General features: G+C 51.1%; 2 protein-coding genes across 5 annotated transcripts in view; both read left to right on the top strand.

Moving 5' to 3' along the window:
• The window catches only part of RANBP10 (RAN binding protein 10), an 86,577-nt gene extending 71,228 nt beyond the window's left edge, over positions 1-15,349 (top strand). For 3 of the 4 annotated variants that reach the window (XM_030924619.1, XM_030924618.1, XM_030924620.1), the window contains 10 exons: positions 1,110-1,132; positions 3,722-3,906; positions 6,869-6,981; positions 8,458-8,566; positions 8,678-8,826; positions 9,022-9,226; positions 9,995-10,116; positions 10,532-10,677; positions 10,983-11,094; positions 11,857-12,150. In XM_030924619.1, coding sequence (XP_030780479.1) covers positions 1,110-1,132; positions 3,722-3,906; positions 6,869-6,981; positions 8,458-8,566; positions 8,678-8,826; positions 9,022-9,226; positions 9,995-10,116; positions 10,532-10,677; positions 10,983-11,094; positions 11,857-11,987 — 1,295 coding nt within the window. In that variant the 3' untranslated portion in view covers positions 11,988-12,150. Of the gene's footprint in view, positions 1-1,109; positions 1,133-3,721; positions 3,907-6,868; positions 6,982-8,457; positions 8,567-8,677; positions 8,827-9,021; positions 9,227-9,994; positions 10,117-10,531; positions 10,678-10,982; positions 11,095-11,856 lie in introns of all 4 variants that reach the window. The other variant, XM_010355087.2, reaches the window with a different exon arrangement.
• A 4,128-nt stretch (positions 15,350-19,477) lies between these two features.
• The window catches only part of GFOD2 (glucose-fructose oxidoreductase domain containing 2), a 52,676-nt gene continuing 45,347 nt past the window's right edge, over positions 19,478-26,806 (top strand). The window contains exon 1 of the mRNA XM_010355088.1: positions 19,478-19,736. The gene's annotated coding sequence lies outside the window, so the exon portion shown is untranslated. The remainder of the gene's footprint in view (positions 19,737-26,806) is intronic.

Genomic DNA, 26,806 nt, shown 5'->3' with positions numbered 1-26,806 from the left:
TTGAGGGTGGAAGAGCTGTGCACCTACCTAAGCGTCTGATTTCACTTCTGGCCAGGCCGCCAGTGAAGAGAAGGTCATGGTCTAATTAAAACTACTTAGCCCGGGCCGGGCTCAGTGGCTCACGCCTGTAATCCCAGTACTTTGGGAGGCCAAGGTGGGTGGATCGTGAGGTCAGGAGATCGAGACCATCCTGGCTAACATGGTGAAACCCTGTCTCTACTAAAAATACAAAAAAATTAGCCCAGCATAGTGGCAGGTACTTGTATTCCCAGCTACTCGGAGGCTGAGGCAGGAGAATGGTGTGAACCTGAGAGGCAGAGCTTGCAGTGAGCTGAGATCTGGCCACTGCACTCCAGCCTGGACAACAGAGCGAGACTCCGTCTCAAAAAAAAAAAAAAAGGGCCGGGCGCGGTGGCTCAAGCCTGTAATCCCAGCACTTTGGGAGGCCGAGACGGGCGGATCACGAGGTCAGGAGATCGAGACCATCCTGGCTAACACGGTGAAACCCCGTCTCTACTAAAAAACTACAAAAAACTAGCCGGGTGACGTGGCGGCGCCTGTAGTCCCAGCTACCCGGGAGGCTGAGGCAGGAGAATGGCGTGAACCCGGGAGGCGGAGCTTGCAGTGAGCTGAGATCTGGCCACAGCACTCCAGCCTGGGTGACAGAGCGAGACTCCATCTCAAAAAAAAAAAAAAAAAAAACTGCCCAGCCAGACACAGTAGCTCACGCCTGTAATCCCAGCGCTTTGGGAGGCTGAGGCGGGCAGATCACTTGAGGTCAGGGGTTCAAGACCAGCCTGGCCAACATGGTGAAACGCTGTCTCTACTAAAAATACAATATGGGTGTGGTGGTGGGCACCTGTAATCTCAGCTACTCGAGAGGCTGAGGCAGGAGAATCGCTTGAACCAGGAGGCAGAGGTTGCAGTGAGCCAAGATCGCACTACTGCACTCCAGCCTGGGCTACAGAGGGAGGCTCTGTCTCAAAACAACAACAACAAGAAGAAACCAAAAAAAACAATACCCGGCCCTAGCACTGGCTTCACCATGGGGTGCAGAGGCAGAGTAGCCCCAGGGGCTGGCCCTGATGACTGTTCCTTTCCCCCCACAGGTATAGCCTTCACAGACCTCCCGGTGAGTACTGCTATTGGGTCTTCCCCTCCTGGGCTTCTGGGGGCTGACCGGGGTGGGCATGGTGGTACCTGCAAGTGCAGGGTGTGGAGTCTGGTTCTTTCCCCAACCAGGGATGTGTGCCATGCTGTCAGCTTGAGGGTACCAGGAGGGGCACTTGCTGGCCTTCCTCTCTCTCCAGCAGCAAGGTCTGGTCTTCCTACGACTCTTAGCAGGTGACAGTAATTTGTGGCATTTCCAGAGGCAGCTGTGGGCCTGGGGGGGGTTAGGGTGGTGGAATGAAGATAGCTCCATGGCTCAGCTGGTCTAAGCCAGCTCTGTGTCACCTGGGGTGCAGAGTGTAGGGAATTATTCCTGAACTGTGAGGGAACCCAGTCCCTGTACATACCCATCAGAGATCCCTGAGGAAAGCCGGTGCCCTAGGGGAACTCATCTGCTACTACCTAGGGCACCCCCAAGCCAGAGAGGTGAGCTTTGTGGGGTCTTCTCTTTTTATAAAAGGATGGGGTTTTCTGCTTGCTTAGTTCAGGGTGTATCCTCACCTCCAGCCATCCCGTACCTGTACCCCAGTACCTCTTTGTTATGAGTCATCACAGGCCTAATCACATGCAGTGCCTCCATCCAGGATGCTGGGAGCTTGGCCTGGCTCTGTGTGTTCTGGCTGGGTTCTGGAAGGAAGGAAGGATTGCTGACTTTGGTGGCTGCTTTGGGATCCCAGACACCCCAGTGATGCCCCAGGAAATGCCTTTGTGATCTTATGGGCCTCTGAAGCCCAGACCATAGCACCCAGGGTCCTGTTAGAACCTCCAGTCTATGGCTCAGAATCTTTCCCTCCTACCTGGAAGCCCCAGAGAGGGGCTGTGGTCCTAGGCAAAGAGAACAGATTCAGGTGGAGAATGCTGACCCTGACTAGGGAAGAGTCTAGTTATGGGGATGTGACATGAAATGACCAGGCATGAGCATGGCCAGTATGCATCCACATGCAAGAAGGTGTGGGGGATGACATTGTGGGCAGTGACGGTCAGGGAAGGCTTCCTGGAGGAGGCGGGCCTTGCCTGTGGTGTGGCGGATGGTAGGGGAAAGAAAGGAAGTGAGAGGTCCTCTGTGTGCAGAGCCCATGGTGGGCTGAAGCCAGCATACAGGAAAAGGTCCCACACCTTGTGCAGATACAAAAATGCATGGTTAGCCGGGTGCGCTGGCTCACGCCTGTGATCCCAGCACTTTAGGAAGCCAAGGTGGGCAGATCACCTGAGGTCGGGAGTTCAAGACCAGCTTGACCAACATGGAGAAACCCTGTCTCTACTAAAAATACAAAATTAGCCGGGCATGGTGGCGCATGCCTGTAAATCTCAGCTACTCAGGAGACTGAGGCAGGAGAATCGCTTGAACCCAGGAGGTGGAGGTTGCAGTGAGCTGAAATCGCGCCATTGCACTCCAGCCTGGGCAACGAGAGCGAAACTCCATCTCAAAGAAAAAAAGTGCATGGTACTCAGGAAGGAACATGGCCTGAGCACGGGATGAAGAGTGGACTGAGGGCCCTGAGAAGACCATCTGCAGTGACAGTGGGGAGGAGGCTAGCGAGGCTCTGGATAGTAGCAGCGGGGAGCCCCAGGAACCATCAAGTGAGGGAGGGACCAGACAAAAGCCAGTCATAGCAGAGGCTAGGTGGAAAGCGGAGCCCTACACCCTACTGGCCAGAAGATCCTCCTCTTAGCGAGCCTCTAACAGGAAGGGTAGCTTCTCTTCACCCTTTGCCAGCACCGGGGTCTAGACCACTGGTTCCCTTTTGCCATGCTCCCCTCCTCCCTCCTTTCCTGTGTCATCCCATCTCTGCCTACCCCATCGTGTATCTATTTTTTTTTTTTTTTTTTTTTTTGAGGCAGGGACTCACTCTTGACACCAAGACTGGGTTGCAGTGGCAGAATCGCAGCTCACTGCAGCCTCAATTTCCTGGACTCAAGCCATCTTCCACCTTAGCCTCCCGAGTAGCTGGGATCACAGGTGCACACCACCACACCTGGCTAATTTTTATTTTTTTATTTTTTGTAGAGATAGGGTCTCACTTCGTTGCCCAAGCTGGTCTCGAAAACCTGGGCTCAAGCGATCCTCCTAAATTGGCCTCCCAAAGTGCTGGGATTACAGGCATGAGCCACTGTGCCCGGCCTCATGTGTCTGTTTTTTTGCGGCAGAGAGATCCTTGGCCCTGGAACTTTCCAAGAGGAACCATGATCCACTATTGCAGCAGACCTTCATGGGCATGTCTGCAGGGTCGTGGAGCCCAGCCCATTTCTGTATGCCTTGACTGAGTTCCAGAAAGGGTTCTTGGGCCTTGAGGACACAATGGCCTCTGATGCAGGGCAGGACACTCTCCAAGATGTGCCTTGCTTGCTTTTCTTTTGCTTTCTTCCCTCAAGCTTTGGGGCATAATGTCTCTGCTAGGGAGGTGGACAGAGGTGGCTCTGCCCTGCCTCCTCCAGCCTTGCTACAACTCTTCCAGCCCGAGCATGGGCCGGCAGCAGCCATGGAGGTGAGGTGAGGCCTTACCACCCCACTGCCCTCACGGCCTGACTGACATTTCATTCTCCTCCTCAGGCCAACCTCTACCCCACCGTAGGCCTGCAGACACCTGGGGAGATTGTGGACGCCAACTTTGGTCAGCAGCCCTTCCTGTTTGACATTGAGGACTACATGCGGGAGTGGCGTGCCAAGGTCCAGGGCACGGTCCACTGCTTCCCCATCAGTGCTCGGCTTGGCGAGTGGCAGGCAGTGCTGCAGAAGTGAGTGCCCTGCTCCCGCCCTTACCCACCCCCACCCCACCCCAGCCCACTTCACTCTAGGCCCCTGTAGGGCTACAAGCTGTTCTTACAAATTCCAGCGGGTGGATCCTTTCTGGGAAACATTCCCAGGGCGATTCAGCCTGCAGCTCTCCTGCTTCTCTCTCGTCAGATGGACAGTTCCCGCCAAGTTCTCCGGGCTACTCCTAATTAAACCTTTGCCTCTCAGCCAGATTGGAGGCTCCTGTATATAAGATCACCAGCAGGGCTGTTTTCCTTCACCAGGTCATTTTGCAGAGGGTTTTGCAGAGGATGCCCTGTGGTCTCTTCCTCTGTGGACCCTTTTTCTACCATAGGGAGTATCCATGATGCGGTGACTCTGGCCTGAGGCCACCTCACAGGGCCCAGCATCCAGCTGAGTCTCATTCGTCTGTAGCAGTGGTGGAGGGAAGGGAGTCCTCCCTAGGACCAGCTAAGCTAGCTCCTTGGCTGATTAATTCCCAGACTGTCCTGGAAGCCAGTGTCACTGAACTCCCAAGGGAGGCCAGCTTTGGGTTTCTCTTGCACTTGCCATCTGCAAGCCTGAGTGAGGCAGTGACGAGTACCCACTCTGCCAGGAGGTGGGTATTAGCTTGGCTCCCAAGGATGGGCACATGGGCATGGGGAACAGCTAGGCTTCCACTACCTCTGGTCATTGCCCCGCAAAGGCACCAGGGTGCTAGGGTCCTTGGGGTGGGGTTGGGGTGCACACTGGTTTCTTTGTACAGCCTTTGTCCCTTGAGGCAGACCCCAAGGATGGGCTGAGGCAGGGGCTAGGTGGCCAGACCTTCCCCAGGAAAAACAGCATTGCTGCCTCTTGTTCCCAGTCCCCCAGAGCAGATGACAAGGACTTCCTTGGATGGCCAGGACAGTGCCACTCCCATAGCAGGCTTGGTGGGATGGGCAAGGAGAGGGGTGAAGATGCCAAGTCTGTGTAGAGGAGGAACTGATCCTCTCAGTTTTCAGGGCCTAGGCTCAGCACATGGATGTGTTTTTGTTTCGGGGTTTTTAAAAAAATATTGAGATGGGGTCGCACTATGTTGCCTAGGTTGGACTCCTGGGCTCAAGTGATCCTCCCACCTCAGCCTCCTGAGTAGCTGGCATCACAGGCATGTGCTACCATGTCCGGCATAGCACATAGGTGTTTCTGTTTCCATGTGTGTATCCATGTGCTTGTTTGTGTTCATATGTAGCATTTGCCAAGACCTGCATATAATTTGTGTACTATGGTTTTATATAATTTCATTTAATGAATATTGATAATGGCTATGTTATCACAGAGACAAATTTGTCACAAGCCTTTTGGCTGGCTTCCTCTAGTGGAAGGTCTGGTGATTTCCTCTGTTTTACTTGTGTAGGTAACCCTCTTGTAGGTAAAGAATTTTTCATATTTCCCCTTGTGTTTATAATAATAATATGGTGTAATAATAATAATTATACTTACTTTACTTTTTTCTGAGTCAGGATTTTACTGTATTGCCCAGGCAGAGTGCAGTGACACAGTCATGGCTCACTGCAGCATCGACCTCCTGGGCTCAAGCAATTCCCCTACTTCAGTCTCCTGAGTAGCTGGGACTGTAGGCATGCACCACCATGCATGGCTAATTTTTTGTATTTTTTGTGGGGAAGGGTTTTGCCATGTTGCCCAGGTTGGTCTCAAACTCCTGGGCTCAAGTGATTTGCCTGCCTCGGCCTCCCAAAGTGTTGGGATTACAGGCGAGAGCCACTACACCCAGCCAATAATTATTTTTAAAGTAGAGATGAGATCTTGCAATGATGGCCAGGCTGGTCTTGAACTCCTGGCCTCAAGTGATCCTCTCGCCTTGTCCTCCCAAAGTTCGGGATGACAGTCATGAGCCATCACGCCCAGCTGATAATTATTATTTATACTATAATATTATGTAATATATCATTTCATAATAAGAAGAAGTCTTATTTATGGACTTCTTCCTGCCAGGTACTTTATGTGTATTATCTCATTTACCCCTTAAAGCCTGAGGGAACACACACCCAAACTTCTGCGCCTTCCACCTGACAACCCTTCAGACATTTGTGTTTAGAGTTACAGTAATGACATCAGATACATGCACACACCAAGGTGTTCACTCCTGTACACGTCAGATTTGAGGGTTCAGCCTCTGCTCTATGTGTGTACACACATGTACCACTGTTCAGCCAGCTTCTGCTGGGGTAAAATGGCTACTGGGAGTCAGACTCCTCCAGACCATTTCCCAGTGACTCTGTTCCCATTGGCCCTGCTGCTGCCTATCTCTGCCGGGCAAAATCAGCCTGATCGCTTGGCTTCTTGGGCCCCTGATTTGTGGCATATCATGGTGTAACTCTGGGTTGTGAATTAGCTTCCCATCACTCACTCACTAGAGCTGGAACTGCTGAGGGCAGGTTCACCTGGGGGACTGAAATGCTTCTGTCAGGTACATGGCACAGCCTGCAGAGGGGCTCCTGTGTCTGTAGAAGGTGTGCATGTGGCATGCATCTTGTCTGGGAAGCTGCCAGATTACCTGACTGGCTGCAGTTTCGGGACGCTATCAATGAGACCATTGGCCTCTTAGGCTTGCTGCAGTTCCCAAAGAGGCAGCCACCTGTGAGGAGTGTGCCTGTGTGTGTACTTCTGTTATCGTACTCACTTACTTGTGGGCATCATGTCTCAGAGAAACTGCAGCCACTCCTCTGAACTGTGGGCACAGATGTGGTGAACAGCCCCTCCGCAGCCTGACTTCGTGGCCACGGGGCACCATGGGGGAAGTTTCCATTTTGTTTCAGCCCCGTTATTCTCATTCTGTGGAGGTTACACCTCCAGGACGTGTTTAGGGAGACCTCTGGGGGAGGTAATCTGCCCTGAGTCCATCGGGTGGTCAGTGAGAAGTGTAGTTCTTGAGTGTCACCTGAAGCTCTTCCTTTCTTCTAGCATGGTCTCATCTTACCTCGTGCATCATGGGTATTGTGCTACAGCCACGGCTTTTGCTCGAATGACTGAAACCCCGATTCAGGAAGAACAGGCATCCATAAAGAACAGACAAAGTAAGGTTTATTCTGCTTTCCCCTTTTCCTCCCTCACCTGTCCCTAACTCTGCTCTCTGGCTCATGCCAACCCTGGTTCACTTGTCAGGAGTCCATTCAGCTCTGGTCCTCATGACCAGCCTGCAGCCCAAGGCCATGTTCCTGTCCCACCTTCAAGATGGCACTGCCCCGATGGACAGTTGGCAGGATGGAGACGTCTCAGCGCAGCCTCCCTAATGCACATTCTGAAGGCTGGGCGCAGGCCAGGCCCTGGCATGGCTAGTTCCATTCCTCCATTTCCTCCCTGCTTGTTTCCTTCCCCCTGAATCCTGGATTCTTCTCAGCCTCCTGTTCATGGTCTTCCAGGAAGACTGTTTGCCTGTTACCAAACTCTCTGCCTTTCTCACCATTTACTCAGCTTTAGTAGTTCTGCTTATTCCTAGCCAGAGAGGGGACTGAAGTGGTCAGACAGGGCAAAGCCAGTGTTCAATGACTGCTGTGGGAGCACTGCTTTCTGCTCCCCACCTCTGGTCCTGCCCTTTGCTGACAACCTAGAGTCCTCGCTTGGCCAGAGCTCTCCTAGTGTTGATGCTGGCCTGGATGCTGTGTATCTGGAGGCTCTTTCATGGAAGGAGGGGTGTTGGAAAAGAGGAAAAAGAGCCCAGCGAGGAGCTAGAAGGAGAAAAGGAGAGTGAGGGCGAGTGGATGCGGATATGCGTGTCTGTGAGTGCCTGCCTGCCCCTTTCCGAGCCTGCTGTCTCTTCTGTATATGCATGTGTCTGTCTCCCAGAGAAGCTGTGTTCAGCCAGACAGACAGAAAGGGATCCCAAACTTGGGATCTATGAATGAGAGCCTCAGACCCTGAAGTTGCTCCCAGCGAGATGCACCAGGCCCCATGGCAAGAGCAAAAAGGCAGCAGCAAGATGCTGATGGCCTGAGAGGTGTCAACGTCAGAGGTGCCAGCATGAGGAGGATGGCCTCCTCTCCCAGCAGGGGGCATGCTGCAACCCCTGAAGACCACCAGGCACAGCCCTGATCAGAAACCAGTGTGACTTCATTGCCATTACCCTGTGAGGCCTGGAAAGAGAGGAGTCTATCTGAAGAGGAGCCCCTCAGGCCACCAAGCTGCCTGGGTGCCCATCCCCAGATCATGCTGCCCCAACTGGAGCCCTACCCTGCCCTCAGGTTCTTGGCACCATGTGCCTTGCAGGAACAGGCCTCCGCATTTACCCTCCTGCCTTTGGACTGAGTTTCCCCTCCATCTTCCCCGTATTCTTGAGGACTCTGACGCTTGGCAGAAACCAGGATCTGTTGGGCTGGGCAGTCAGGTTCTTTCCCCAGCCTCCTCTCCTGTGAGCATTTCAAGCTGGCGAGGCACTCTGAGCCAGCCCATCTGATCATGGCCGGCCCCTGCCCTGAGGCTGGCAGCATCCCAGGAGTGTGGCTGTGGGAGAGGTCTGTAGCCCTTGCTCACTGCTGTGTTCTTGCACCCTGCAGAGATCCAGAAGCTGGTGCTGGAGGGCCGTGTGGGCGAGGCCATCGAGACCACCCAGCGCTTCTACCCAGGGCTGCTGGAGCACAACCCCAACCTCCTCTTCATGCTCAAGTAAGTCTTGGGCATGACCCCAGTTCCCCCAGAGTCCAGCCCCTCTCAGCTGGTGGTGGGAACGTCAGCCTGGACCACAACCAGAGCATTATTGCTCCGCTCCCTCTGCAGGTGCCGGCAGTTTGTGGAGATGGTGAATGGGACGGACAGTGAGGTCCGCAGCTTGAGCTCCCGAAGCCCCAAGTCCCAGGACAGCTATCCTGGCTCCCCCAGCCTCAGCCCCCGACATGGCCCCAGTAGTTCCCACATGCACAACACAGGTCAGCCACTCTCCAGAGGGCTCTGGGAAGAACTGGTGTGGAGGAGAGAGGCCACCCCACATACCCTTTCCTAGGCTGGGCTCCGGGCTCGCTGCTGGATTTGGGAGAAGGGAAATGGGACCACTGTGGTTATTCTTGGGGCTCCACTTGAGGGCAAGCTGCCCCTCCTCTTCTGACTATCCCCCTGGCTTCTAGGAGCAGACAGTCCCAGCTGTAGCAATGGCGTCGTGTCCACCAAGAGCAAACAGAACCACAGTAAATACCCTGCACCCAGCTCCTCATCCTCGTCCTCCTCCTCCTCGTCCTCCTCTTCCCCATCCTCCGTCAATTACTCCGAGTCCAACTCAACAGACTCCACCAAGTCCCAGCCCCACAGCAGTACCAGTAACCAGGAGACCAGGTGCCTGCCTTGCTCTGCTTCCTCCTCTGCCTTCTGCCCCATGCCAGCTGGGCCCATTGCAGTCTATCCTTTGAGTGCCCTGCCCTTCACCCCCAGCCTCCATCTCAGGTCTGTGCCTAGAGTCCTAGCTTTTGGCCCACCGGGCCAGATGTCAGCTCTGGCTTCTGGTTCTCCCCACGATTTAGCTGCACTTTCCTTGGCCTTGGCTTTCTCCAGAGGCTCCAATGATACCAGGCTGAGGATGTGGTCTCCTCCAAAGAGGCCGGGCCTGTGAGAACCCTCAGGTACATCATGAGGGAGCTTCCCCTGGCTCTGGCTTATAGACAGCCAGGTTGGGCAGGCAGGGGAAGCTAAGATGCAGGCTAGAGCTCTAGGTGGCTCTCAGCATCCCCAGATACACCTCAAGGCTGACCTGGGTTTGGCTCCCAACCAAGGCCACAGAGATGCCCGTGGGGGCCATGAGGCCCAGTCAGTAGATTGGGGAATATGTAGAAGAGGTGTGTGAACTCAGAGGAGGGCTAGGGAGGGGAAAATCACAGAGGCAGCGCTGGGACAAGGGTGGGAATCAGGTGACAGGCCTCTGAGGATAGCTAGTGTCACAGTAGGGGCCAAGTGCTGAAGACTTGGAAGCCTGAGCTGTCCTTTCATGTTCCTGGGGGGTCCTCGGTTTACCCACAGCAACCCATGGCTATAGCCTGAAAGGAGGCCCAACCAGGCTTCTCCAACCACACCCCCTGGGCCAACTCCCACCTCAACCCTTCCCCACAGCGACAGTGAGATGGAGATGGAGGCAGAGCACTACCCCAACGGTGTGCTAGGAAGCATGTCCACGCGCATTGTTAATGGTGCCTACAAGCATGAGGACCTGCAGACGGATGAGTCCAGCATGGGTGAGAGCCACGGCCTGGTGTGCTATTCTTTGAGGGCAGTGTGCAGTCTGGGTGCCCTCTTCCCCTGGGAGGAGCTGGGCTAGGCAGGCTTTGGCATCCTGAGAAGCTCCAGCCAGACCTTGTCCACTGCCTCCTTAGCCGATTGTGGATGGGTCCTTGAGGTGGCTCCAAATGTACGAAGGCCCTGGCCTGTGCCAAGACCACCCTAATGAGCACCCTGCGTCTGTGCGGGCTGGGAAGAGGGACAGCTTCCAAGTCCTCCCTGAACCCTAGACTGTGCGCCAGGTGGACGAAGAGAAGAATGCCTCAACTGTAGCTGCCTTACCTGTTCCTCCCAGTCCTTCCTGCCCCACCCCAGTCCTGCCCTTCCCTCCTCACCTCTCCTAATGTATTCTCCACTGCGTTCTGGATGCAGATGACGGGCATCCTCGGCGGCAGCTCTGCGGGGGCAACCAGGCTGCCACAGAAAGGATCATTCTGTTTGGCCGCGAGTTGCAGGCATTAAGTGAACAGTTGGGCCGGGAGTACGGCAAGAATTTGGCCCACACAGAGATGTTGCAGGTACAGGATGAGCCAGACTTCATGCAGAGCAGGCCTCATTTGGTGTTAGGGGCAGGGTGGCTCCAGGAGAGTCCAGGGAGCAGCAGGAAAGAGTAGGCTCCAGCCAGGTCTGCAGAGGGAAGTGGGGCATCTGGGCCCACTGGACATGCGTGTCCAGGCTCTGGGGAGAGTATAGCCCTGCTCGACCCTACACCCCACATTCCAGGCTGGGCATCATGCAGGGCCCTGTCTCCCTCTGGAGCCACAGGTATTGGGGCGGGCTATGGTGTGTGCCACAGTCCTCTCAAGAATGCCCTGTCCTATAGGATGCCTTCAGCCTGCTGGCATACTCAGACCCCTGGAGCTGCCCAGTTGGCCAGCAGCTTGACCCCATCCAGAGGGAACCTGTGTGTGCTGCCCTCAACAGCGCCATTTTAGGTGAGTGAATCTATTTTTTATTATTATTAGAGACAAAATCTGCTCTGTAGCCCAAGATGGAGTGCAGTGGCACAATCTTGGCTCACCGCAATCTTCACCTCCGCCTCCCGGGTTTAAGCGATTTTCGTGCCTCAGCCTCCTAAGTCACTGGGACTAAGGTGCATGCCACCATGCCTGGCTAGTTGTATTTTTTGTAGAGATGGGGTTTTGCCATGTTGGCCAGGTTGGTCTTGAACTCCTGGCCTCAGGTGATCTGCCCGCTTCAGCCCACCAAAGTGCTGGGATTACAGGTGTGAGCCACCATGCCTGGCCTAGATGAGTGGATCTAACAAAAACAGAAGCTGACCCCATGGCTACCTGGGTGGTTCCCACCCCCCACCCCAATCGGCCCCAGTAAGAGCTGTTTGTCCACACTGGGGCAGCAAGCTCTGCATAGGCCATCTCTGGTGACTCAGGACTCCTGGGCTCCCATGGTTGAACCTAAACCCTGACCTCCATCTGCCCAGCTGAGTTCATGATGGGTCCTAGGCCATGGCGGTGGGCCCAGGCCAGCCCGGTGCTCTACACGGGGCTAAGGACCTCAGGTTCCTGGCATGACCTCAGGGCCATGGCCTGGTGGCTGGGACACACTTACATAGAGGTACTGAACACTCTGTTCCAAGAGAATCTGTCCGCTGCCCCCTCCTTCCACTCCCAAGGGAACTTTGACCTGGGCCCAAACCCTGGGCAGGGCAGTGACCAGGCCTTTTCTTTCCTCCACAGAGTCCCAGAACCTGCCAAAGCAGCCCCCTCTGATGCTCGCCCTGGGCCAGGCATCTGAGTGTCTCCGGCTCATGGCCCGAGCAGGCCTGGGTTCTTGCTCCTTTGCCAGAGTCGACGACTACTTGCACTAGCTGACCGTGCTGGCTGGCTCTGGCTGGCCCTCCGCTGGCCCCAGGGCTGGAGCTGCCCTGCCCTCCATAGGCACCTGGTGCAGGGACTGGGAAGCCATCGACAGAGTCCACTCCTCCTGCCTGGCCTTTCCCCCTCTCCCTTTCCTTCCTTCCTTCCTTTCTCTGCCCACCACCCCCTCAGTCTCTCTCTCTCCCCTTCACGTGCAGCGGCCTGTGACACAGTATTGGCTGGTTACTCTCATGTAGCGCCTTCTATTTTGAAAGGGGGGTGGTTTGTTTTGAGGAGGGGTTGGGGTTTTTAAATTTTTTTTCTCCTGACTGAGCCACCAGTATTTATCTCTGGAGAGTTTGTGCTGAGCTGGTTTCTGCTAATTTAGTGATGAAGCCTATCCAAGTTGGTGATAGCTTATTATTTTCATAAATAAAAAACAAATGAGATTTTATATATATATATAAATATATATATATTAAAAAAAAAGACAGTATTTATCGTAGCATTAGTGGTCCAGCACCTCTTGGGTGAGGCTGTCCAGGCACCATGTTTTCTTTGAGTCCAACTCATTAAAAAAGAATCATCTCTGTCACCTCAGCCAAGTGATTTATTTTTTGCTCCCCCTTTTTTGAGTCACAGGCCGAGCTGCAGCCTAGGAAACCCAAATAGGGTTTGGTGGGCCACTTAGTGGGCATGGTTATGTTGGTTTATAGCATCCCAAGAACTGTGGGTCCTTAGGCCCCTGAGAGCTGGACGGAGCAGAGAACTACAGGGCCAAGGGTCCAGAGAAGTGATAACGTGACCCAGGGCCACACAGCAGAGGTAGAGGGTCCTTGGCCAGCACACTATCTACCACTCTACCCCACCTCACACTGCCTGCCTTGCTCCCCTTTCCTCCCTTTTCAATACCCTACCTTCCCTTGTTAAGATGGCCAAATAATACATTTACTCTAAATTGGTTGCCTGGAAACTACCTGCCTTCGTCCTGAGAGCTTCTGTGTGTCAGGCTGCTGGAAAGAAGACTCCATTCCCAGGACAGAGGCCCTTGAGTACAGGGGCTGCTTTCTTCCTGCCTGGATCTTCACCATCTCTGCACAGCTCTGAGAGAATGGATGCTTTCTGTTGAGAAACCAGTACCTTGTGGAGGCAGGTTCTTGGGCTGCTACTCCAGGGAGTGTTTGGAATCCTTGATCCCCTAGGCCAGACTTCACTGCCACTGTACCAGACAGCTCCCTGCAGCTGGACCCTAGCCAGTCTTAGGAAAGACTGTTGGGAGTATTTGCTGGCCAGAGGATGGGACTCCATCAGCTTTACAATGTCCCACCAGCTGTTTCAGATAGATCCTCACAGCTGGCGGAGTAAAAATGGTCCCGCTACCATTGGGGAATCAGAAAAGGAAAGGCTGAGATGGTTGCCAGGACTTGGGGTGGCCCATCTGTGGAGAGGACTGGCTGCCCTGGAGGAGGAAAGGGAGGAAGCCTACACAGAGGAGCACCAGGACGGGCTGGAATTATCATACGTGCTTCACAGTGTGAGGGGAGTGCAGAAGCTGCCCATGCAAAGAGTAGGGTCAGCCATGGCAAGGCCAGAAGTTGAACTTTCAGTCCCTGCCTGAATCTGGGCTGTGCAAGCTCCTGCTCCATATTGGTGGACATGGGAATGGTTGGTGTGGCCTGAGATACTCATTGCTCACCAGGCCTCACTGGGCCCACAGCTGGGCAAGAAAAATGATTGAATTGGACCAACTGCTGGTGATGGGGCCAGGGCCCTGGGCCCTGGGCCCTGTGCTCTCAGAATTCTGCCTTGGGAAATGATCCTATAGCTGCTGCTTTTTCTTGGTCCTTGGGGCTGGCAGGCCCATAGACCATGGCCTGTTAGGGGGTGTCCTGTCCGTAAAGGAAATTCATCTCTTGTGACAGCCTGGGGCTACCTAGCTCCCAAACCCTGAGGTTGGAAACATCGGGCTGTTAAAATGATCACAGCCTAGCAGGATTGGGAATTGAAACCACAGGCTTTTGCAGCTGGAATGGGGTTCAGTGAACATCTCCCCCATTCCTCTCCTGCTACAGATAAGGAAACAGACCCAGGAGATTAAGTGACTTGGCTAAAGTCACACAGCAAATTAGTAGCCGAGCCGAGACTATCCCTTATCCCTGTGGGTTGGGCAACACTGTTTATTTAGTCCTGAAACTGAATGGCAGATAAGCCCCATGAGGGGTTAGGCTGATGTGCCCTCCAGCAGTATCTGAGAAGCTGCTAACTTCAGGGTTGTGTCAGGGATGAGGATGGGTGCCTGAGCTTAGGTTGTGGAGTGGCTGAGAGGGCCCAGGAGGGCTCGGGACAGCTGTGTGCTGCATGGGGTTGGGTGTCTGCCTGGCTCGCACTCGGTACCCATGGCCACCTCCCCATTTTCTGTGCCTTATCTCACTGTTTCAGCTGAGTCCAAGTTGTTTACTCTGTTCCTCTCCAGAGGGGCTCTCTGTCCCAGTTGGGCAGCTCACCTTTGGGACATAAGCCTTTGCCCCACAAGCTGTGGAGAGGGCCAAAACCAAGCTGCTTGAGCCCACTCTCTTGCTGAGAGTCCAGGCCTGCCTGCCAGCCGGAGGTACCCCTTATGCACATCCAGTCCTACCAGCCTGCTTCCAGGAGCCTAGAGTGGGAAAGGCACCTGGGGGAGCCCTGGTGAAGGGCTGGACCTGACTCGTGGGGGCAGGAGGAAGACCTGGCTTTCTTGGTTTGTCTGGCTCTGGGGAGCAGCCTTCCCTACTCACTTTCCCCTTGCGGCACCAAATGGTCACTCCTTCCAGAGCAAAAGCTGGCACTCATAGCAAGCCAGAACCCCCATCCCCATCCACATGGGTCTGTGGCTGGGTGCAGGCCATGAAAACGGACACCACAAGACAGAAGTGGGGACTGCCTGGCCACCCAGCGCCTTCCCACTCCTTAAGCAAGCACAAAGAAGATAAGGCAGAGAACTGTCAGAGCTGAAAGTTCCTTTGGTTGCTCACAACTCAGGTATGCACCCGTGTGGCAGCCAGGCAGTGGAGCCCTACTAGACTGCCAGTCTCATGCACCCAGACCTGTGGCCAGATTGTGGCCTCTGGCTGCCTCAGGCATTTGCCTCTTTGCATCGGGTTTTCCTCCATTAGTAACTACAGCTGAAACAGACATCCTCCACATTGTGCACACTGGTTTTGCCTTTGTCCTCGAGAGTTGATACTTGGCATTAGCATGAAACTTGTGGGTGTGGGAGGATGGAGAGAGAACTCTAACACAAAACATCTTATTAAAATTGTACTTGAGAGATTAAAAAAAAACTCCTGTTGTATTTTGACAGAATTATTTTTATTAAAATACACATCCATGAGCAGTCATGTGTGTCTGGTCTCTTTTGAGTCTTACTGAGGTTGGCACCCCTTCTGTGACACATCCTGTCCCAAAGGATTTGGGCCCTTCCCAGCCTCTCAAGTGCCCAGGCCCTCAGGTGCCTTCCTCAAGGACCCTTGAAACTGTATTTGTAAGACCCCAAAGAGTACAGGTACTTAAACCTCAGTTCTCTCTTGAAACGGCTTTCATCTTAGACAAGGAAAAAGTAGCAAATTCACCTAAAGAACCCGGGAGCAGTGGCTCACGCCAATAATCTTAGCACGTTGGGAGCTGAGGCAGGTGGATCCCTTGAGCTCAGGAATTCGAAAACAGCCTAGGCAACATGATAAAACCCTGTCTCTACAAAAAACACAAAAATTGGCCGGGTGCAGTGGCTCACGCCTGTAATCCCAGCACTTTGGTAGGCCAAGGTGGGTGGATCACGAGGTCAGGAGATCGAGACCATCCTGGCTAACATGGTGAAACCCTGTCTCTACTGAAAATACAAAAAATTAGCTGGGCGTGGTGGCAGGTGCCTGTAGTCCCAGTTATTCGGGAGGCTGAGGCAGGAGAATGGTGTGAACCTGGGATGCAGAGCTTGCAGTGAGCCAAAGTCGCACCACTGCACTCCAGCCTGGGTCAAGGCTGCAGTCAGCTGAGATCGTACCACTGCACTCCAGCCTGGGTGACAGAGTGAGACCCTGTCTCAAAAAAAAAAATTCAACTAAATAAAGGTGGGCCACAGGAACTTCTCCCAACAAAAATAAGATATTAAGAATACATTCCAGAGCCAGGTGCAGTGGCTCACACCTGTAATCTCAGCACTTTGGGAGGTCGAAGCGAGCAGATCACCTGAGGTCAGGAGTTTGAGACCAGCCTAGCCAACATGGTGAAACCCCGTCTCTACTAAAAGTAAAAAAATTAGCCGGGCGTGGTGGCAGGCTCATGTAATCCCAGCTACTAGGGAGGCTGAGGCAGGAGAATTGCTTGAACCTGGGAGGCAAAAGTTTCAGTGAGCCAAGATCGCACCATTGCACTCCACCCTGGGTGACAAGAGCAAAACTCCATCTCAAACAACAACAACAAAACATTCCAGGGCCAGGTGCAGTGGCTCATGCCTGTAATCCCAGCACTTTGGGAGACCAAGGCAGGAGGATCGCTTGACCCCAGGAATTCGAGGCCAATCTGGGCAACATAGTGAGACCCTGTCTCCACAAAAAATGGAAAAAATTAGCCAGACATGTTGGTGTGTGCCTGTGGTCCCAGCTTCTCAGGAGGCTGAGGCTGAAGGATTGCTTGAGCCTGGGTGGTTGAGGTTGCAGTGAGCCATGATTGAGCCACTGTACTCCAGCCTGGATGACAGAGCAAGGCCCTGTCTCAAAAAAAAAAAAAAAAAAAAAATTCCAAATATGTTCTCCTCAAATATTGCACAGTCAAAGTTTTCTGAGGGTACCTCTTTTGAGAGTTTTTGTTTTCGGGGTGGTTTTTTTTGAGACAAAATCTTGCTCTGTCTCCCAGGCTGGAGTGCAGTGGCATGATTATGGCTCACTGCTACCTCAACCTCCCAGGCTCATGCGATCCTCCCACCTCAGCCTCCCAAGTTGCTAAAACTACAGGTATGTGTCCCCATGCTTGGCTAAGTTTTGTATATTTTATAGAGAAGTTTCACCATGTTGGCCAGGCTGGTCTCAAACTGTTGGTCTCAAGCAATCCTCCTGCCTTGGCCTCCCAAAGTATTAGTATAACAGGTGTGAGCCACGGCACCCAGCCTGACGGGTATTGAAATTAGCTTCCTGTCTCTTGTCTGAGGAGCAAGAGCTTGTGTTCAAAATCCTTGCATCGACAGCCCTGTTTACTGTGTTAACATGGAAAGTTAACCTCTTCCTCCCAGACTGTTTCCCCATCCTTAAAACATGGTAAATCCTTCTGCCTCGTGGAGGTAGGGGATTATGGCAGATATACAGCAGCACTTGGCACACAGGGACACACACAGTACACATGAGCATCCTTCCTCCATGAGGATGCCCACTGGTGTGACTGGCCCAATCCTGCCTCCCCTGTCCCCAAGGCATCAGGGTTTTATGCAGAGGAGGGATATGGTAGATCATGCTGGTGTCCACCTGGAGGTGGTACTGGAGACAAATGGGAGCAAAAGAACCCAGGTAGGAAGCTGCAAAGAGGGCAGGTTTGAGAAATATTTAGAAGAGAAATGGAGGTACAACAAGATGAATAACAATGTGACGGAAATAGGAGAAGCAAGAGACAAGGCAAATGCAGACTTTGGTTGGGGGTGACAGGATGGATAACAGTACCACAAAATAATACAGATAACAGAAGGGGGCAGGCAGTGGTTAAAAGTCACTGGAATTGGGAGGTTTGCCAAAGGAAAAGGGTTCTTCTGTGGTCTGGTAAATTAGGAAAACTCTTACAGATGTTCACAGTGATCGCCACCAGCTAATTAAAAGCTCACAATCCTGTGTTGAAATGTGTTGTTTAACCCTGCACTTTCCAAATTTACATTACTAGACTGTGTCACTCAGTAGAATCTTACAGGACTATTACTCTATAGAATGCTCTTAGGGGCTGGATGCGGTGGCTCACGCCTGTAATCCCAGCACTTTGGGAGGCCGAGGTGGGTGGATCACGAGGTCAGGAGAGCCAGACCACGGTGAAACCCTGTCTCTACTAAAAATACAAAAAAAAAAAAAAAAAAAAAAAAAAAAAAATTAGCCAGGTGTGGTGGCGGGCGCCTGTAGTCCCAGCTACTCGGGAGGCTGAGGCAGGAGAATGGTGTGAACTCAGGAGGCGGAGCTTGCAGTGAGCCGAGATGATGCCACTGCACTCCAGCCTTGGTGACACAGTGAGACTCCATCTCAAAAAAAAAAAAAAAAAAAAAAAAAAAGCTCTTAGGGAGGAGGTAGCATAGAGGGGAAAATGTGGGTTTTAGATTAAGCATAAAGTCCTGGTTCTATATAAGTAAAACCAGAGTATGCTCATTTTCCTCTAGACTAGTGGTTCTCAACTGGGAATGATTTTGCTCCCAGGGAGACACTTGGCAATGTCTGGAGATTTTTTGGTAGTCACAACTGGGCTTGGGGTGTTACTGGCATCTACTGGGTAGAGCCAGGGATGCTGCCAAACATCCTACAATGCAGACAGCTCCCCCCACCTCTGCCCAACAAAGAATTATCAGGTCCAAAATGTCAGTAGTGCCATTGTTGAGAAATTCTACTCAAGAAGAATGGAACTCTGAACAATGACTAAGAAACAGATCAAACAGGCACATTTTGACTCTGCCTCCTTTCTGCCTGGCTCTTGAGGATCCAGGAGAGAAAGGATAAAACACCATTAGAAGACGGGGGGTTTAGGGGTTACAACTTCTCATCACTCTGGGAGCCTTCCATGCTCACAGGTGGTAGGAGTCTTGTCTCCTCCGCTCAAAGCAGGGATACCTCTACTGCTAGTTAGCGTATCTCAGTAGGAACTGCCTCACGCTTAGGTCAGCTGACATATTCTGTCATCACAGGCTGCTCTGGAATGATGGCTGGGAGACCATCCTAATGCCAGCTGAGTGGGGATCTTGATACTCAGCAGGAGGGTCAGACAAGCAGGGATGGGGGCTCCCCATGTAGATACAAACCCCAATCACATTTCCTACACAGCCAGTTTTATTCTAAGGTCTACCGGCTTCCTTACTCTAGCGGACAGTCTTCTATTTACTTTGGTGGGGCATAGGCTTCAGTAAAGAGGCCAAGGGGACTGAGGTCACAGTCTTGAAGAGCACTGATATTTAAGGAACAATCAAAAAACATCCAGAGGAAGAGGAGCCCAGACAGGCACCTGAGAAAACGGAAAAACGAGTCACTGGGAGTCAGGAAGCCAGGAAGTCCGACGAGTTCGAGAGAACTGGCCTTCTGCAGATATGTCGTTGTCCAACAAGAAATCGTCTTTCATTCCAGGACAACCAAGGCTAACCACAGCTCCCAAAACCTGATTCTTGACGCCGGTCAGCGGACCGGAGAGAAGCCAAGCTTAAGAAACTACTCGCTCCGCCGCCTCCGCCGCCGGAAATGAACGACCTGAGCCTTCTAGCCAGGCTGCTTAAGCTCCGCCCCCAACCTGCGAGCATGCGCAGTTCCCCGCTACGGCCCCTCCCAGCGTAGGCCCACCCCCGTTATTGAGCACGCGCAGTCCTTATGCCGTCCCGCCCCTCCCTTTCCAGAGCCCCCCGTTCCTTAGAAACCAGGCGGCGCGTTCCGGGTGGCGGCGCCCTGGACTCCGGGGCCCGCGCATCCCCGCCAGCCTTCCTTAAAGCGGATGGGTGGCCGCCGAGACCCCCCGGGACCCATGGTCTCCAGTGCAGCGCAGAGTGGGCGATGCCAGCGTGCCAGGTGAGAGGCGGCCAGCGGCGGCGGGTGAGGGCGAAAGAGGGCATGGCGCGGCCGGGAGCGGGCGGCGACAGGGCCTCCTTCGCGGCCCGGCGCCGGAGGTTGGAGGCGTGGACCCGCAGAGCCGGGGCTGGAGGGGGCTCGTTCCAACTGCCCGCAGGCGCGCGGAGTGAAGGGTCGCCTTGGGGTTCGCCCTTTCCATCGCAGAAATAGGACCCGCAGGCTTGATGGTAGAATTACAGGATTTGGGATCCTGGAAGAACCTGAGACATAATCCATCCTTTACCAGATGCAAAAACCTAGTCTCCCCCGCCCTGTGCCTAGCTGACCTCCTGCCTGTGTGAGGATGGACGCTTTGTGGATGAGGATGTGTGAGGTGTAGAAGCTTGGGACAAAGGGCTCGTGGGGTAGCTGGTTTATCCCCTTTCAGAATGAGATGGGACTTTTGGGGATAAATCTTTAAGAAACGGGTGTTCAGTTGACAGGTGGAAGAAAGGACACTCCAGAAGGTGCGAGTGACTCTGCAAGCCCCCATATGCCCTGTGGCCACGTCTCAGTGGCTCTGGCCTACCTTTGTAGCTCTGGAAGGAAGCAGATGGACTTGAGACAAAAGGTGAAGTGAGGTATTCCCATCAAGGCCCTATCACACTTAAAAGGTGAGGGAGGAAGAGTGGACAGGAACATGAGGGCTTGGGAATGGTTGTGTGAAGAGTTTATCCTCCAGACTACAGCACGATCTAAAGAACAAGGCAGGGTAGAAGAGTTGAAAGCTGCATTGGATAGGCATCAAGGAAGCTTATTTAACTGTCTTGTTTATGTTCATTGTTCCCATAATGTCATCCTGAGGGCAAGAAAGTGGATGCCCTTTTAAATGTCCAAAAGAAAACTGGGGCAGGGCACCACCTTTGTGATCTGTGGGGCCCAAAAGCCTCTAAAGGAATAGCCCCCTTAGTGTGTGGCCCTTAAGTTGAAGGGAACAGCATTTAATTTAGAAAAGGAAGACACTTAAATTTATTGTGATATGGAGCAATATAGAGAAGATGGTTTTCTTTGAGTCGGAGAAGCTAGATTCATTCTTGATAAGGAAACTTATTTCCTTCTGAAAAGCTACACTAGACAACAAAAGAATTTTAAGGCCAGGCCGGGCGCGGTGGCTCAAGCCTGTAATCCCAGCATTTTGGGAGGCCGAGACGGGCGGATCACGAGGTCAGGAGATCGAGACCATCCTGGCTAACATAGTGAAACCCCGTCTCTACTAAAAAATACAAAAAACTAGCCAGGCAAGGTGGCGGGCGCCTGTAGTCCCAGCTACTCGAGAGGCTGAGGCAGGAGAATGGCATGAACCCGGGAGGCAGAGCTTGCAGTGAGCTGAGATCCGGCCACAGCACTCCAGCCCGGGCAACAGAGCGAGACTCCGTCTCAAAAATAAATAAATAAATAAATAAATAAATAAATAAATAAATAAATAAATAAATAAAAAGAATTTTAAGGCCATCCATTTTAAAGAAAACGTGAAAAAATTAACTGCTTTTGGGATTGGGAGTTTAGAGAACCTGCTTGGACCAAGAGAGGAAAATTTTCAACAGACACTTCTGTTGGTCGATTCCTTATTTCACAGATAAAGATCCTGTTGTGAGAGGTTTTCTCTTACCACCTGGTTTTCCCACTTTTGCTATGGAATAATCATTGGTTTAGGTTTATTTATTTATTTATTTATTGAAACGGAGTCTCTGTCACCCAGGCTGAAGTGCAGTGGTGCAATCTCAGCTCACTGCAACCTCCGTCTCCCAGGTTCAAGCGATTCTCTGGCCTCAGCCTCCCAAGTAGCTGGGACTACAGGCATGTACCACCATGCCCAGCTAATTTTTGTATGTTTAATAGAGAACGGGTTTCCCATGTTGGCCAGACTGGTCTCGAACTCCTGACCTCAGATGATCTGCCTGCCTCGGCCTCCCAAAGTGCTGAGATTACAGGTGTGAGCTACCACGCCCAGCCCTCATTATTGTTTTTATTTGCTAGGGCAATTGATAACTGAGTTCTATAATAATACTAGAATACATTGGTAGTAGAACTAGCAATTTTTTAAAAAGCCTCTCCTGACCCAAAACTTAAAAATTAGAAGTATGTGATTTTTAAAAGATGGTCCCTGATTCTAATCATCAAAGCTAGTTTGTCCCTCGCTTGATAAAAACAAATTTTTTATTTACATTTGACTTTGCAGCAGGTTTTTCCTCTTGCCCTTATAAGAAGATAGATTAGAAGTATAATAATGTTAACAGGTGAAATCAGTTTAAAGAAGAACGCTTTGGGCCGGGTGCAGTAGCTCATGCCTATAATCCTAGCACTTTGAGAGGCCGAGGTGGGTGGATCACCTGAGGTCAGGAGTTTGAGATCAGCCTCACCAACATAATGAAACCCCATCTCTACTGAAAATACAAAATTAGCTGGGCATGGTGGTACACATCTGTAATCCCAGCTACTTGGGAAGCTGAGGCAGGAGAATCGCTTGAACCTGGGAGGCAGAATTTGCAGTGAGCTGATACCGCGCCATTGCACTCCAGCCTGGATGACAAGAGCTAAACTCTGTTTCAAAAAAAAAAAGAAGAAAACTTTGTTTTGGCTTCATAATTCAGCATCATACCATAACTATGGGTATTGTGACTGTGCTTTTTACTGACTTTTCTTGCACTTGTGGGGTTATTTTGCATAAATACCTCAGGAGATATAATGGAGCATTATCAGAAGCAGATGTAACCTGTGGGGAAAATCAGTACTGTTAACCAATTTCTGTCAGAAAGACTTCATGAAAATCATTGTGTTCTGTGCAGAAACCTTCATTACTTTCAGGTTGACCCAGAGGAAGGTAAGACAAGGAGGCCAAAATCAAGTCAAGGTAAAATGGAAGGGAGCAGTTGCCATCTGTGGAACTGGATGGAGTGTGGGAGAGTCTTTTGAACGTGGGCCCAAATACTTTGAATGAGCTTTGGAGAGGGTACTGCTTAAATACGGCTGTGGTGTGCCCTGTGGATTTGTGTGCATTTTCTGAACTCCAATCAGAAAAACACTTGTTTTCAGAGAAGGGTAGGCTTACAGAGGACTCTCAAAAGTCCTGGTTGCTATGACAGTGAAACCTTTGACAAATAATTACTTTACTTCTATGCTATTTTCTGGAGCAACTGAGGGCAGTTATCATATCTGGCCTGTAATAAAGTAATCAACAGTGTTTGACAGGCCAACCGTGAGGAAACTACCAGATAAACCAGCAATGCTAACAGAAGCTACTTTCACTGAACTGATTTTCTAGTTTTCCCATAAGAGGAGAAATGGAATGGGGATGCAATGTCATCTGATGTTAGAAGTTGAAATGCAGAGGTTGGTGTTCAGAAAACACAGGAATCAGAGAGACTGCTAACTTAGAAATAGGAAAAGTGCCTTTCTGATGCCTGAAAAGTCAGTCATGCATATTTATTTTTAAATGTTTATTCATTTTTGAGACAGGGTCTTGCTCTGTCACCAAGGCTGGAATACAGTGGCGTGATCACAGCTCACTGCAGCCTCTGACTCCTGGACTCAAGTGATCCTCCCACCTCAGCCTCCTGAGTAGCTAGGACCACAGGTGCATGCCACCATAGCTAGCTAATAAAAAAAAGTTTGTCTTTTTTTTTTTTTTTTTTTGAGACGGAGTCTTGCTCTGTCGCCCAGGCTGGAGTGCAGTGGCGTGATCTCGGCTCACTGCAAGTTCCGCCTCCCGGGTTTATGCCATTCTCCTGCCTCAGCCTCCAGAGTAGCTGGGACTACAGGCGCCCGCCACTTCGCCCGGCTAGTTTTTTGTATTTTTAGTAGAGACAGGGTTTCACCATGTTAGCCAGGATGGTCTCGATCTCCTGACCTCGTGATCCGCCCGTCTCGGCCTCCCAAAGTGCTGGGATTACAGGCTTGAGCCACCGCACCCAGCCTTTTTTTTTTTTTTTTTTTTTTTTTAGAGATGGGGGTCTCTATGACAGGGGGTCCAATTCTAGAACAAATCCGCAATTGGAATTAGAGTACATCTAGGAAAGAATGGAATTGGAGATTTTGCTATTTTTGAGAACTTATATGCAGTTTAGTAATGGAACATTTTCTTTCTTACATTCAAAAGTAGTAGGTTTATATTAGCAAACTTAAAAGTAAACTGAAATTTGGAGTCTAAAAGTCCTTATTGAAAATTTAAATGGTAGGTGTTTTAAAAATTGAGAATGAAAGATACTTGAAAAACTTGGGTTCATGAAAGTTAGAATGATAAGAGATACTGAGAAAAACATGAAAGCAGGAAGACTTCCCTACACTCTAACACCCCCTTATAAGTTAGACATTGGGTCGGGAATGAGCTCACTAAAGTACCTTGTCTTCAAAGACGTAAGAAATGAAAATTTTCTCTCATGGTGATGTGAATAAACACTTAGAAATATGGATTAGACTTTGGGAGGCTGAGGTGGGCGGATCACGAGGTCAGGAGATTGAGACCATCCTGGCTAACACGGTGAAACCCTGTCTCTACTAAAAGTACAAAAAATTAGCTGGGCGTGGTGGCAGACACCTGTAGTCACAGCTACTCTGGAAGCTGAGGCAGGAGAATGGTGTGAACCCGGAAGGCGGAGCTTGCAGTGAGCTGAGATTGAGCCACTGCACTCCAGCCTGGGCGACAGAGCGAGACTCCGTCTCAAAAAAAAAAAAAGAAAATATGGATTAGAGCCAGGCACAATGGCTCACGCCTGTAATCCCAGCACTTTGGGAGGCCGAGGCGGGTGGATCGCCTGAGGTCAGGAGTTGGAGACCAGCCTGGCCAACATAGTGAAACCTTGTCTCTACTAAAAATACAGAAAATTAGCTGGGTGTCCTGGTGGGTCCCTGTGATCCCAGCTACTAGGGAGGCTGAGGCAGGAGAATAGCTTGAACCCAGGAGGCAGAGGTTGCAGTGAGCCAATATCATGCCATTGCACTCCAGCCTGGGCAACAAGAGCAAAAGTATGTCTCAAAAAAAAAAAAAAAAAAAAAAAAAAAAAGGCCGGGCGTGGTGGCTCAAGCCTGTAATCCCAGCACTTTGGGAGGCCGAGACGGGCGGATCACGAGGTCAGGAGATCGAGACCATCCTGGCTAACACGGTGAAACCCCATCACTACTAAAAAAAAAAAAAAAAACAAAAAAACAAAAAAACTAGCCGGGCAAGGTGGCGGGCGCCTGTAGTCCCAGCTACTTGGGAGGCTGAGGCAGGAGAATGGCGTAAACCCGGGAGGCGGAGCTTGCAGCGAGCTGAGATCCACCCACTGCCCTCCAGCCTGGGTGACAGAGCGAGACTCTGTCTCAAAAAAAAAAAAAAAAAAAGCAAATATGGATTAAACATTAAGAAGGAAGGAAGAGTTGAGTATTTCCACGTTACTTAGTACACGTGAACCCTATCCTTAAGCACTTGTTTGCTAGCTCCTGCTCTTAGAAAGGGAGTTGCACGTGGTGTTTTTGTCCAAAGTACTGTCATTTCTCAAGGTAGCCAGTGATAAAATGTATATACTCTTTGGGACCCTGGATAGTCCTGAAATTCATGGGAACATAGCTCACTCTCTCTGCCACCTCTCTAAGTCGTTCCAAAGAGCTTCTGTAAAGATTTCTATCAGTCCTCTATAATCAAGGATTTGGAATGAAGGCTGTGAGAAATGGGAACTGGGTACTTAGTGTGGGCTTCCTTTCTGTCCTGGGATAACTACTTCTCTCAAATTGTCAGCTCTCAATTTCTCATGAGAATAGATAACCCCAAAATAGAATCCAGAACACTTCTACTTGGCTTTGAGATTCTACTCTATCACTTTAAAACCTCAAAAATCTTCATTTACTTTCACAATTGTATTTTACTTAGGATGATAACCTTAGGCAAATTGTGTAATTTCTGGATCATAATTTTTTTTGAGACAGCGTTTCTATCTCCCAGGCTGGAGTGTATTAGCACAATCGCGGCCCACTGCAATGTCCACCTCCCAGGTTCAAGTGATTCTTGTGCCTCAGCCTCCCGAGTAGCTGGGATTACAGGTGTGCGCCTTCATGCCTGGCTAATTTTTGTATTTTTAGTAGAGATGGGGGTTTTGTCATGTTGGCCAGGCTGATCTTGAACTCCTGGCCTCAGTGATCTGCTCACCTCAGCCTCCCAAAGTGCTGGGATTACAGGTGGGAGCGACCCTGACTGGCCGCTAGACCATAATTTCTTAACCTGTGTAACAGGAAGCAAAATGAAAATGTCGTAAATGTGTAACAGTAGAGAATGAAAAGCTCGTTCACATGGTCAGTGGCTGTGATATTGTGAAATGTATATTTGGTCTTCTGTCTCTGTTTCCTGGCATGCAATTTCAGTAGATTGGTGCAAAAGCAGTTGCGGATTTTGTTGCAAAGTAATGGCAAAAAACACAATTGCTTTTGCACCAACCAAATCCCTGGAATCTCCTGAGTGATGGATTTTTGTATGCTAATGAGTTGGCTGGTGGCTGGCAGCTCCTGGGTAGTTTCAGGCTGGGGACTGGTCACAGGAAACATCAAAGCATTATTAGAGGGTTATGACTTTCAGCCCCACTCTCCAACCTCTGGGGAGGAGAGCAGGACTGAAGATTAAGTTGATCATCAGTGGCCAGTGGTTTAATCAATCATGCCTAGTTAATGAAGCCTCCATAAACACAGGGAGGGCACGAAAGCTCCAAGCCCCTTCCCCCATACCTTGCCCTATGTACCTTCTTCATCTCTATCCTTTATAATATTCTTTATAATAAACCAGTAAATAAAAGTACGTTTTCCCCAGAGTTCTGTGAGCTGCCCTAGCAAATTAATTGATCTGAAGGAGGGAGTCATAGGATCTCCAGTCTGTAGCTCATCAGGCAGAGAAACAGTTGAAACAACCTGGGGCTTTTGATGGCACTGGAAGTTGGGGAGGGGAAGTCTGTGGGACTGAGCCCTCTACCCAGGGGGATCTGATGCGATTCTCCAGGTAGATAACATCACAATTAAATTGAGGGACACCCAACAGGTGTTGACTGCAGAATTGCTTGCTAGCCTGGTGT

Source organism: Rhinopithecus roxellana, chromosome 20, assembly GCF_007565055.1.
Source record: "Rhinopithecus roxellana isolate Shanxi Qingling chromosome 20, ASM756505v1, whole genome shotgun sequence".
In the NCBI taxonomy this organism is placed as follows: domain Eukaryota; kingdom Metazoa; phylum Chordata; class Mammalia; order Primates; family Cercopithecidae; genus Rhinopithecus; species Rhinopithecus roxellana.
Note: the sequence above shows the minus strand (reverse complement) of the source record. Positions and strands in the feature narration are given on the sequence as shown.